This window comes from Pongo abelii, chromosome 12, assembly GCF_028885655.2.
Source record: "Pongo abelii isolate AG06213 chromosome 12, NHGRI_mPonAbe1-v2.0_pri, whole genome shotgun sequence".
Taxonomy (NCBI): domain Eukaryota; kingdom Metazoa; phylum Chordata; class Mammalia; order Primates; family Hominidae; genus Pongo; species Pongo abelii.
The window spans coordinates 25,872,277-25,884,508 of NC_071997.2; the positions used below are offsets into that span (position 1 = coordinate 25,872,277).

Consider the following 12,232-nt stretch of genomic DNA (forward strand, 5'->3'; position numbering starts at 1 on the left):
TTGTGTGAAAGAAGAAGGGGCATGGTGGGAACTGGAGACAGGTCTGCCCAGGAGGCACCCCTCTAAATTATAGGGGAGGGTTTTCAGTTCTTCTGTCGCCACCCTATTTCCTCCTCCTGAAAAATGCCGCTGGCTCAGATATCTTTTAACTTTTGTTCATAGAGAAACACCAGTCAGTGAATCCTCAGTTGGAGGTGGAACTAATTGGGGAAAAGGTAAGTGTAGAAATGTTCTGAGACCTAGAGAGATTGGCACCTAGAGAAAGTAGTGTGGAGAGGAGGGTGGCCTGATGGGCAAGACCACAGGAATCATCTCCCAGTCACCCACTGAGGGAAGCATGCACCCCTGCACCTGGAACTCTGTGCAGGCGGAGGCCACGTCTTATTCTCTGCATGCCAGATGCCCCCCAAAAACCAAATACACATGAAGAATGAGTGCATGAATGAAACATGCCAATGAGTGAACAACATCAAAACTGTCGCCACCCCTCAGTTTCTTCATGTGTAAACGAAGGTTCTGGGCAAGAGAGTTGCTGACATTCCATGAACCTCTATGAATACGGAATAGCATTTTCCAAAGTGTGCTGATGGGTGTCATGGGTAAAAAAGGGTCCTATGTTCAAAGTCGGAGAATGCTAGGTTAAAGTTAAATAGATATGTTTCCATATTTGCCAAGCAGAATTTCTACCGTATTCTATTTGTTGCAAGCAAGTAGTTTAAATTCAGCCCACACATAAGCAGAGAGAAAATAATGTCTATCTTTTGAAGGGAGGAGTACCAAAGAATTTGTGGACATATTTAAAACCACCATACTGAGTATTTCCCAGTGAGTGGTTGGGTACCCCCAAAGCTAGGTGAAACATTCTCAGATGGTAAGTGACACAGTTTTCAAAAATTTTGATACTTCTGTGTTCATCTTAGTGTACCTTAAAAAGTTTAATAAGGCCAAGTAACACTTGGTTTCACAGATACCACTGCTTAAACATGAAGTCAACTGACGGTTTTAAAACAGGCATGCTGCTGCCATTAGCTGTGTTTTTGCCCATTTTTCTTTTGGGATCTTAGAATTTATCTAGCAAAATCTATGTCTATACACTCATATAGTAAGGTTAGTAGCCCTATATCTATTTAAAAATGAAGTCTATTGAAAGCTGACTTAAGGAAAAATATGAGGAATCTGAATCTGGCAAACACTTTGGATAAGTACACAAAGGACTGGTGCTGTTGCTGCTGAGAAGTTGTGCAGGTGTCTTGAGAGCAGGGATTAGCCCAAGCACCTCTGTGCTGTGGTGTCCACTGGGGGGCTGGACAGGAAGAGCTGGAAGGTGAGGCCAGTGGAGGGAGGGGGCAGGCTGGCACCAACACTGCTTTGGAACATTCCAGCTCAGGACACACATGCAGACCCAAACCGACAACCCGATATGGAACCAGATCCTGACCTTCCAGATTCAGGTATGGCTCCCCCATCAAGCCCACGCTTCTCCCACATCCCCTAACGTAGAAGGGAAGTTTGGATGGTTGTGTGGGGTGAAGACAGAGGGTGGGGGCCAAAAAGCATGGCAAGGGGGACTCTGCCTGATAGGGAGCATGAGGAAGCCCAGGACATATTATGGAAAACTTTACCTTTTGCAGCTTTACTGAGTTATCATTGACGTACCTATGTCAATGGTGTGTATGACTTGTAGATATTTAAAATGTACAATTTGGCCGGGCACGGTGGCTTATACCTGTAATCCCAGCACTTTCGGGGGCTGATGTGGGCAGATCACTTGAGCTCCGGAGTTTGAGACCAGCCTGGACAACAGTGGCGAAACCCGACTCTACTAAAAAGATAAAAATTAGTCGGGCGTGGTGACATGCACCTGTAGTTCCAGCTACTCGGGAGGGTGAGGCAGGACAATTGCTTGAACCCCAGAGGTGGAAGTTGCAGTGAGCTGAGCCGAGGTAGTATCACCTACTTATTTGAGCAAACACTTCAGCTAAGTGGGTGATAACAACCTGTTGTCCAAGCCAAACCACTGCACTCCAGCCTGCGCAACAGAGGGAGACTCGGTCTCAGAAAAATATAAAAGAAAAAAGAGAGAGGAAGGAGAGAGGGAGGGAGGGAGGGAAGGAAGCAAGGAAGGAAGGAAGGAAATGTACAATTTGATACATTTTAAAATATGTACACATCCAGGAAACCCATCATACAATCAACATAATGAATATATCTATCACCTCCAAAAGTTGCCTAATGCCTCTTGGGAATCCCTCCCTGTGATTCCTATTCCACCCCCTCCCATCCCCAGGCAACCACCAATCTGCTTTCTGTTACTACGTATTAGCTTGCATTTCTTAGTGTTTCATAGAAATGGAATCGTTCAGTAAGTACCCTTATTTGTCTGACTTCTTTCACTCAGCATAATTATTCTGAAATTCATTCTTGCTGTTGCTGTGTATCAGTGGTTCATTCCTTTTTGTTGCTAGGTAGTATTCCATTGTACGGATGTACCACAGTTTGCTGATCCCTTTCCTTGTTTATGAACATTTCCGGTTTGGGGCTGTTACAATGAAGCTGTAAACACTTGTGTAAAACCCTTTGCATAGACATATACTTTCATTTCTCTTAGGTAAATATGTAGATGCAGAATCACTAGATTCTATGGTAGATGTATTAAGCAATGAGTGGGTCATACAACTGAACTTTCCAGAGAACTTAAATGTGCCCTTTCACCCATATATAAAAACAAAACAAATCCCTTTAAAGACACATTTTAAATGATAAAATACATTTTCTTATCTTCTCAGCAACTTGCCTTGAATGTAATTAGAGCTTTTCGTTGATGGCCTGGAGCCATTACGGGAACATAGTTATTATCCTGGGCTATCTGCAGTACGGGGCTACTTGTTCCTACACTAAATGGCTCCGAGATACTTTCTTTTTGGGGTTCTGTAGTCTGATTTTGATCACCTTTCAATCTGTCTCCATCACCTATCAGCTGTTGTGGATGACAGTTCTCTTGAAGGTGGAATCTTACTGGCCTTTTGACTCTAAGTCAGGCTTCTAAGAGCTGTGTGTAAAATAAGAACACAGTTCTGAGAGATAACTTGAGGTGAGAGATAACTTGAGCTCTCTCATAAGTGCAGGCACATAGGAATTTGTGTGACATGGATTTGGCAACCCAGAGAATGTTTTGCTTCCTCATACCTTACATTGTGAAATACAAAATTAGCTAATGCGCTCCCCTTCTCCCTCCTGTGAACTCCCCTCCTTGCTGCTTCTAGTAGCTACCCAGTCTGCCTTCCTGTGAGTCATCACTTTCAACCATTCCTCATAATCCCTGCCTCCTTGGATGATTTTATAGACTCTGAAAGTAGGAAGACATTTCAGAGGAGGCCTAGTCCATCCCCCATCCTTGCCAAGCTCCCTCCCACCTTTTCCGGCCTGTGGTGAGGGCACAGGGCTGGGATCCTCAGATGCTCTGTGGCTGTTCAGAGCCTTGGGAAATCTTTTTTCATCTTCTTTTCATCTTCTTTGTTCATCTTTTTTTTTTTTTTTCTGAGACAGAGTTTCATTCTTGTCACCCAGGCTGGAGTGCAATGGTGTGATCTCGGCTCACTGCAACTTCCGCCTCCTGGGTTCAAGCTATGAGTAGCTGGGGCTACAGGTGCCTACCACCAAGCCTGGCTAATTTTCATATTTTTAATAGAGACGAGGTTTCACCATGTTGGCCAGGCTGGTCTCGAACACTTGACCTCAGGTGATCCGCCCGCCTTGGCCTCCCACAGTGCTGGGATTACAGGTGTGAGCCACCGTGCCCGGCCCTGTTCATCTTCTTACAGGCTCAGAACCAATGGCATAGGCCAGGCCCTCCCTCATCCCTGAGAGAGGCCTTCCAAAATTTGAAGATGTTCAAACACCCCTGGAACCTCATCCATTTTCCCCAGAACACAGTCTCCAGGGTGGGGCCCTTTGGATACTGGCCTGATTGTCTTTAGCCCTTTGGAAATGCAGCAGGCAGGTGTGAATCTCACTCTGAAGAGGCAGAACAGCCAACCACACGGATGGTAGCATCTGAGGCCAGGTGGTCAGAAGGGGAGCAGAGCCCAGGGCACTGCAGAAAACTGGCCTGTACCAATGGTCAGTCCGAGGGCCCCAGGGCAGAAGGGGAGGCAGCACACTAGATGAGGAACCGAGAAGCAGGAGGAGAATTATTATCAGGATGGATGGAAAGGTGGTTCCGCCATAAATCTGAACTTGGAGGACTCTTAACTTTGGAAGACCTGGATGCCTTCTGGTGCCCATCTCTCCCCTTCCAATGTCCTTCCTTAACCTGGGCAATTTCCTCCTTTCTTACTGACTAGCTGCTCACCTGGAAAGCCCTTTCCTCTTCTCCTTGGCCCCTTAGCTGTCAGGACCCGGGGAGAATGGGATGAAGAAAATGGAAAGCTGGGAGGTTCCCAGCCACATCCCAAGAACTGCTGTAAGGAGAAGAGGCCCCAGCTGAGAGGACTGAGGATTTGGGGTCCCACTGTGGCCTCAACCCAGCAGCTCTATTTTACACATGGACACACGGATTTTTTCTTTTATTTCTTTATTCTTTTATTTGTTTTTTTAGACAGTCTTGCTCTGTTGCCCAGGCTAGACTGCAGTGATGCAATCTCAGCTCACTGCAACCTCCGCCTCCTGGGTTCAAGCAATTCTTGTGCCTCAGCCTCCCAAGTAGCTGGGACTACATGCACAAGCCACCATGCCCAGCTGATTTTTTGTATTTTTGGTAGAGATGGGGGGGTCTCAATATGTTGTCCAGGCTGGTCTTGAACTCCTGGCCTCAAGCGATCCTCCCACTTCAGCCTCCCAAGTACTGGGATTACAGGCATTAGCCACCGCATCTGGCCTCTTTTCTTTCCTTCTTTTTAAAAATAATTGAGGAAACCATAATGCAGAGTGGAGATGGGACACAGAAGCTTGGGTAGGAATCCTGACTCCACCCCTTACTATGTGACCTTGAGCAAGTCCCTCTGCCTCTCTAGACCTCATTCCCCATCTCTTTATAGGGACAATCACAGCCCTCACGGGGTTACAGCAGAGTGGTTAGGAGCTCTGAGGCTTTGGCAACTGCATGTAGCATGAGAACTTCAGGAACTCAACCTCTCTGATCTCAGCTTTCCCATATGAAAATGGAAATAATAATAGCACCTGGTTCATGAGGTTTTTAGGAGAGCCCACTCAGCTGGTCTATGGAATTTGTTTAGCACAAGCCAGGGACAACAGAAACCTCCTAAATAGGCAGCTATTATTATTTATTCTTTTTTTTTTTTTTTTTTTGAGACGGAGTTTCGCTCTTGTTGCCTAGGCTGGAGTGCAATGGCACGATCTCAACTCACTGCAACCTCCTCTTCCCGGGTTCAAGCGATTCTCCTGCCTCAGCCTCCTGAGTAGCTGGGATTACAGGCATGCACCACCACACCCAGCTAATTTTGTATTTTTAGTAGAGACAGGGTTTCTCCATGTTGACCAGGCTGGTCTTGAACTCCTGACCTCAGGTGATCTGCCCACCTCGGCCTCCCAAAGTGCTGGGATTACAGGCATGCGCCACCATGCCTGGTTTATTATTTATTCTTTGAGGAGAATAAATAATACAGACATACTGCTGTTTAAACAGTTGATGGCTAGACATGATGAAGACATTCCAGGCCCACGGCCTTTCCATGAGATGGGTTGATGAATGTGCATTCAGACTGCGAGGGGCTGTGCGAGGACAGTGATATCTACCAGCCCACAGTCAGGGCAGACTCAGGTGTCAGAGGGGCCTGAAGCTTATGCAATTAGGGGACTTTTTTTTCTTTTTTGAAACAAGGTCTCACTCTGTCGCCCAGGTTGGAGTGCAGTGGCACGATCATGGTTCACTGTAGCCTCAACCTCACGGGCTCAAGCAATCCTCCCACCTCAGCCTCCTGAGTAGCTGGGACTATAGGTGAGTGCCACCACACCCAGCTAATTTTTATATTTTTTGTAGAGAGAGGATTTCATCATGTTGCCCAGGCTGCTCAAGTGATCTGCCCACTTCAGCCCCCAAAGTGCTGGGATTACAGGTGTGAGCCACCATGCTTGGCCAGAGGGCCATATTAAAAACAAAAATACAAAACGATCATGTGACAAGTTCCAGGCCCCTCTCAGGACCTTGCAAGGGGCCCATTCAAATGGGAGGCCCAGCTGGGCGAGGTGGCTCACACCTATAATCCCAACATTTTGAGAGCCTGACGCAAGAGGATTGCTGTTGCCCAGGAGTTCGAGACCAGCTTGGGCAACATAGTAAGGCACCTGTCTCTACAAAAAAAAAAAAAAAAAAAAATTGTTTTTAATTATCTGGGCTTGGCGGCATGTGCCTGTAGTCCCAGCTACTCAGGAGGCTGAGGCGGGAGGATCATTTGAGCCTGAGAGGTGTAGGCTGCAATGAGCTATGGTCATGCCACTGCACTCCAGTCTGGGTGACAGAGCAGCGTCCTGTCTGAAACAAAACAAAGCAAACCCCCAGAAAACAAATAAGAGGCCCTACAGCCAAAGCTCGATTAGCTTGGTTCGAAATCCAGCTTTTCTATGATGAAGTGGCTCACTGGTAACTGAGCCAGGACTTGCTCCCAGACCCGCGACTCCCTACCTGTTCTTAAAACCTCCACGAGGGCCAGACCATCCCAATGTGTACCCACCGCTCCTCTCTCCTTCCCTCCACAGCTACCCTGCCTCTCCAGCTACATCAAGTTTAGAGTCTTGGACTGGTGAGCAACCTGGTGGAGGCTGAAGCACACAGGGAAGGAAGAAATGAGAGCTGGGCCGGGGGCTCAGCCTGAGGAGTGTGTTTCTCTCCAGCCGCAGGAAGGACTGCCCGGATGAGATTGGGACTGCCAGCCTGTCCCTCAACCAGATCTCGTCCACCGGAGAAGAGATAGAAGGCAAGCAAAGCCTCGAGCCCACTTCCCACGCCCCTCGTCCTGCGTCCGACCCTTCTCACTCTCTCTCCTTCCAGGAGTGTACTCTGGCTTCCTGCCCTGCTTTGGCCCCAGCTTCCTGACTCTGCACGGGGGTAAAAAGGCCCCTTTCAGGATCCAGGAAGAAGGCGCTGTAAGCTTCTCACATCAGCTCTAGGGGACAGTGGAGGTAGAGCTTCCCCATGTAAAGCACTGGTGCCTGGGACGTGCCCCGAGGCCCCGGCCCTGGTTTCTGTCCCTCGGGGTCTTGTGGAGGACGTGAAGCCTGTCCATGAGCAGCCACGTGCATGTGGGACAGGCGTGGGGGCACGAGAAAGGAGCAGGCGGAAGCTCTGGGCTTTCCCTGAGGAAGGGGCTTTGAGAGGAGACCATGGTTAAGATTTTCAGCAGGTGGGAACGGCGCGAAGGACGGAGGACACAGCACAGGCAAGTGTGAGGAAGCATGAGGTTATTCAGGAATGGCGGTAAATGCCAGAAACCCGACTCGAACTGGCTTAAACCCAGGGAAAAACAAGAGCCCTGTTGCCCGGATCTACTGTGGATCCCAGTTTCTGACTGTGCAAAGAGGCCCTGGGAAGGAACGAGGCAGGGAAGGATGCTGAGGAAGAACCACAGGCATTGGTCCTCAAGGCCAGTGGGAGGCCCTCACTCTCCTTCCGCACCCCCCCCCCCCCGCCTCATTCCCTCCTGCCTCAGTCAGGCTTCCGGGCTGGGAACCTCACCACACAGCCTCCAGCAGGGAAGGCCAGAGAAGCATTCTAATTGGCCTCCTTAGGTCATGTGTGCTCCCCTTGGATCACAGTTGCCAAGGAGGCGGGGCAAGCTCTGATTGGCCAGGCGGGTAGCGCCAACTCAGTGGTAATCACAGTTACCACCCAGCCGGCAGCACGGTGGGAGCACGGTCCTCCATGGGGCAGGCAGGATCCCAGGGCGCAGGAGAGGGCTCAATACCCAGAGGTTTCCCGGCGTGGAGGTTTCTGGAATCCTTCTCCGAAATTGTGGTTGGAGTAAGCCCCGGGCAGGCAGTGATTGGACAACCTTGTCTTTGCCTCAGGGGTTTCAAAGGAGATTGGCCGGTTCTTTTTCTCTCACCCCTTTTCTCCGTTTTCCTCTCGCTTGCCCTAGTGTATTCCCGACTCTGTTAAGGATGGTTTAGCCTATCGAGGCCGAGTCTTCCTGGAGTTGATCACCCAAATCAAGTCCTATCAAGACTCCACGATAAAGGATCTCTCCCATGAAGTGACCAGGATAGAGGTAACTGCGGGAAACAGGTAACCCAGGGAAAAACAAGAGCCCTGTCTGCCCTGGATCTACTGTGGATCCCAGTTTCTGACCGTGTAAAGAGGCCCTGGCCACTGGCTGTTGAGTGTGTAAGGATGCTTGATCAATCGGCCTGATTATTTACTAAGCCCCTGCTAGTGGCTTCATGCTGCACCAAATCCCGGTGGTTGGGGGACCCTGATTGAAAAGATAAGGTTTCAGTTTAAGAAATGCCTAATCTGGCCCAGGCGCTGTGGCTCACGCCTGTAATCCCAGCACTTTGGGAGACCAAGGAGGGAGGATCACTTGAGTCCAGGAGTTTGAGACCAGCCTGGGCAACATGGTGAAACCCTGTCTCTACTAAAAAAAAAAAAAAAAAAAAAAAAAAAATTTAGCTGGGCATGGTGGCACATGCCTGTAGTCCCAGCTACTAGGGAGGCTGAGGCAGGAGAATCACTTGAGCCCGGGAGGTGGAGGTTGCAGTGGGCAGAGATTGTGCCACTGCCCTCCAGGCTGGGCAACAAAACAAGACTCCGTCTGAAAAAAAAAAAAAAAGAAATGCCTAATCTTGGCCGGGCGCGATGGCTCACACCTGTAATCCCAGCACTTTGGGAGGCTCAGGCGGGTGGATCACTTGGGGTCAGGAGTTCAAGACCAGCCTGGCCAATATGGCAAAACCTCATCTCTACCAAAAAAATACAAAAATTACCCAGGCATGGTGGTTTGCGCCTGTAGTCCCAGCTACTTGGGAGGCTGAGGTAGGAGGATTTCTTGAACCCAGGAGGTGGAGGCTGCAGTGAGCCAGTATCATGCCACTGCACTCCAGCCTGGGTGACAGAGCAAGACTCCATCTCAAAAAAAAAAGAAGGAATCCCTGATATGGTTAAGGAGAAATTGTGTTAATTCATGACCTAGTTTCTCAGGGCTTTGTAAAACAATCTAAGGGGTTTGGGTTTCTTCCTGAAGCCAGTGGAGGACTACTTACTGAGGCAGGAAGGGGCAGGAGGAGCAGTAACAATAGACTGGAGGAGAGTAAGTTGGTGTCACCCAGTCAAGAGAAACAGGAATACAGCCTTGTTGCCAGAGAGCTAGAGAGGAGGTGGGTAGGTTTCAGAGACCCTTTGGAAACAGAATGGCCAGAGCCAGTGACCAACAGAACGTAAGACGTGAGGCTGACTCCCCTTACTGAGGCCCATTTTCTGCTATGGGTGACGAGGTGGTCAGGGGTACGATGCACCAAGGTGGGCTCTCTAAAGAAGGAGCAGGTATGAGGGAAATGAAACCCATCTCTGACATGTGGTGTGAGACATCCACATAGACCAGCTCTGGAGCCTGCTAGATACAGGGGTGTGACATCAACACACCAAGGTTTGAACCTGTGGTAGTGGAAGAAATTGCCCGAGGAGAGTAGGTGGAATGAAAGGAGAGGGAAGCTATGAGGATGCCACAGTCTAAGAGGCGGGTGAAAGAGGAGAAGGGATTTGCAGAAGAGTTTGGACAGGAGCCTGCAGAGGCGGACTCAGGAGTGGAGATTTGCAGAAAGGAGTGACCAGCAATCTCTAATGTGGCAGAGAGAAAGCGTGAGGACTGAGAGATATCTGCTGGTTATTAGAAAGATGTCAGTAGCCTTGGGTCAGGAGAGAAGCTGGGCTACCATATATGGGAGGGAGAGGTAGGAGCTGGTGCACAGAGACAAACCTTCTAAGAAACCTGATTGAAAAGCTGGGCATGGGAGGCTGAGATAGGAGGATTGCTTGAGCCCCAGGAGTATGAGACCAGCCTGGGTAACATAGTGAAACCACATCTCTAAAAAAAAAAAAAGTAAATTTTTTTTTTTTTTTGAGATGGAGTTTCGCTCTTGTTGCCCAGGCTGGAGTGCAATGAGGCGATCTCAGCTCACCACAACCTCCATCTCCTGGATTCAAGCAATTCTCCTGCCTCAGCCTCCTGAGTATCTGGGATTATAGGCATCCACCACCACGCCCGGCTAATTTTGTATTTTTAGTAGAGACGGGGTTTCACTACATTGGCCAGGATGGTCTCGATCTCTTGACCTCATGATCCACCCGCCTCAGCCTCCCAAAGTGCTGGGATTACAGGCATGAGCCACCGCGCCCGGCCTCAAAAGTAAATTTTTTTAACGTGAAAGGAAATGAGAACAGGTGGTAGCTAAATAGGGGTTCAGATGGGAGAAGGAAAGTTATTTTTTTTCAATAGGGAAAACCTGAGCTAGTGAACAGACTGGGGGAATGCAAGAATGGGACAGAGGTTGGCAACAGAAACAAGAGGGGCTGATACGATGGACAGGAGGCCCAAGCAAGCACTTGGTGAGAACAGCCGAAGTTGGGATAGTGGGCAGCCGGAGCAGGAAGTGGGAAGGTTCAACCTTTCTGGGAGTATGAATGTGTGTGTGTGTGTGTGTGTGTGTGTGTGTGTGTGTAAAACCTCAGCCCTACACCCCTATCCACGTTGTGTCTTCTGAGGGAAAGGGTTTAGGCAAAAAGGAAGAAGAATCTCTACTTGGAATGGGGATGGGGTGGCCCAATTCAGAGCCTACCGTGACAAGGGAGGAGACCACCCCCATCCCCAGCCACCTGATTTCAGGAAGGGGGGGAGCCAAGGCTGGCTGGGTGGAGGGGCCAGGTGATGGAAGTCCTGGAGGAACTGCCCTGGATCAGCAGGGTGCGAGGGAGCCTCTGAAGGCCTTTGAGAGGGAGAGAAGGGAAGATGGCTTTGAAAGAAAGATACCTCATCCTTGCCTCCCTGCCTGTCAATATAACCCTTGGCTTATGTACTGGGGATGGGGGGTGGGGGCGGTTACTGTTTCAGAAGCACCAGAACCGCCAAAAGTATGGGCTGTGCGTCATCTTCCTCTCCTGTACCATGATGCCCAACTTTAAAGACCTGATCCATTTCGAGGTCAGCATCGGTCACTATGGGAACAAGATGGACCTGAATTACAAGCCTCTAGTCTCAAGCACACAGTACAGCCCAGTGATATATGATGGTAATTGTCAGATTCAGGCAATGAGTAGAGAGCAGCCACTGCATGCCAGGCCCTGTGCTAGGCTCTTTCAGGGGTGTTAGCTCATGGAAGATTCATAGGCATTATTTACCTATATTTCACACATGAAAAAATGAGGTTCAGGGAGGTGAAGCCATTTGCCAAACTGTATAGCAAGCAGGTGGTGAACCCATGAGTTGAAACTAGGTCTTGGTTGGGCGTGGTGGCTCACGCTTGTAATCCCAGCACTTTGGGAGGCCGAGGTGGGCGGATCACCTGAGATCAGGAGTTCGAGACCAGCCTGACCAACATGGAGAAACCCCGTCTCTACTAAAAATACAAAAAAAATTAACCAGGCATGATGGCGCATGCCTGTAATCCCAGCTACTCAGGAGGCTGAGGCGGGAGAATTGCTTGAACCTGGGAGGCGGAGGTTGCGGTGAGCCGAGATTGCGCCATTGCACTCCAGCCTGTGCAACAAGAGCAAAAGTCTATCTCGAAAAAAAAAAAAAAAAAAAAGAAACTAGGTCTTGACATGAAGTCCTTCTCTACACTGCTTTCCACACTGCAACTTCACCAACCCCAACTCCATCTTTTCCCCTACTCTGAACCACCTCTCATCCATCCATCCTCCACCCACCAATTCACTCATCCATCTATTTTTTATCTATCCATTCGGCCATTCAACTCTCACCCACCCACTTACCCCAACATCCAACCAACTACCCCTCCAGCCGTTCATTCACTCATCCAATATATACTTATTGCACATCTATATTGGGCACTATAGAGCAGCGGCTCTCAGAGAGCAAGCCCTGGGCCAGCAGCATCCGCATCACCTGGAAACTTGTTAGAAATGCAGATTCTTGACCCCACGCTAGCCCTAGAGAATCCAATAACCTGGGGAAGAGGCCCCACAGTCTGTGTTTTATCAGGCCCTCAGGTGACTGGGGTGCATGCTCCAGTTCGAGAACCACTGCTGCAGAGCGCTGCTGTCTCA

General features: G+C 49.3%; 1 protein-coding gene across 29 annotated transcripts in view; it reads left to right on the forward strand.

Annotated features, from left to right (window-relative positions):
- Window positions 1-12,232, forward strand: part of FER1L5 (fer-1 like family member 5) — a 61,801-nt gene that overhangs the window by 19,143 nt on the left and 30,426 nt on the right. For all 29 annotated transcript variants that reach the window (XR_008522059.1, XR_008522058.1, XM_024242137.2 and 26 more), the window contains 7 exons: window positions 163-215; window positions 1,383-1,451; window positions 6,715-6,758; window positions 6,850-6,932; window positions 7,007-7,101; window positions 8,094-8,222; window positions 11,058-11,235. Coding sequence is in view for 27 of the 29 variants with exons in the window: in XM_024242137.2 (XP_024097905.2) it covers window positions 163-215; window positions 1,383-1,451; window positions 6,715-6,758; window positions 6,850-6,932; window positions 7,007-7,101; window positions 8,094-8,222; window positions 11,058-11,235 (651 nt within the window). In the remaining 2 variants the exon portion in view is untranslated. The remainder of the gene's footprint in view (window positions 1-162; window positions 216-1,382; window positions 1,452-6,714; window positions 6,759-6,849; window positions 6,933-7,006; window positions 7,102-8,093; window positions 8,223-11,057; window positions 11,236-12,232) is intronic.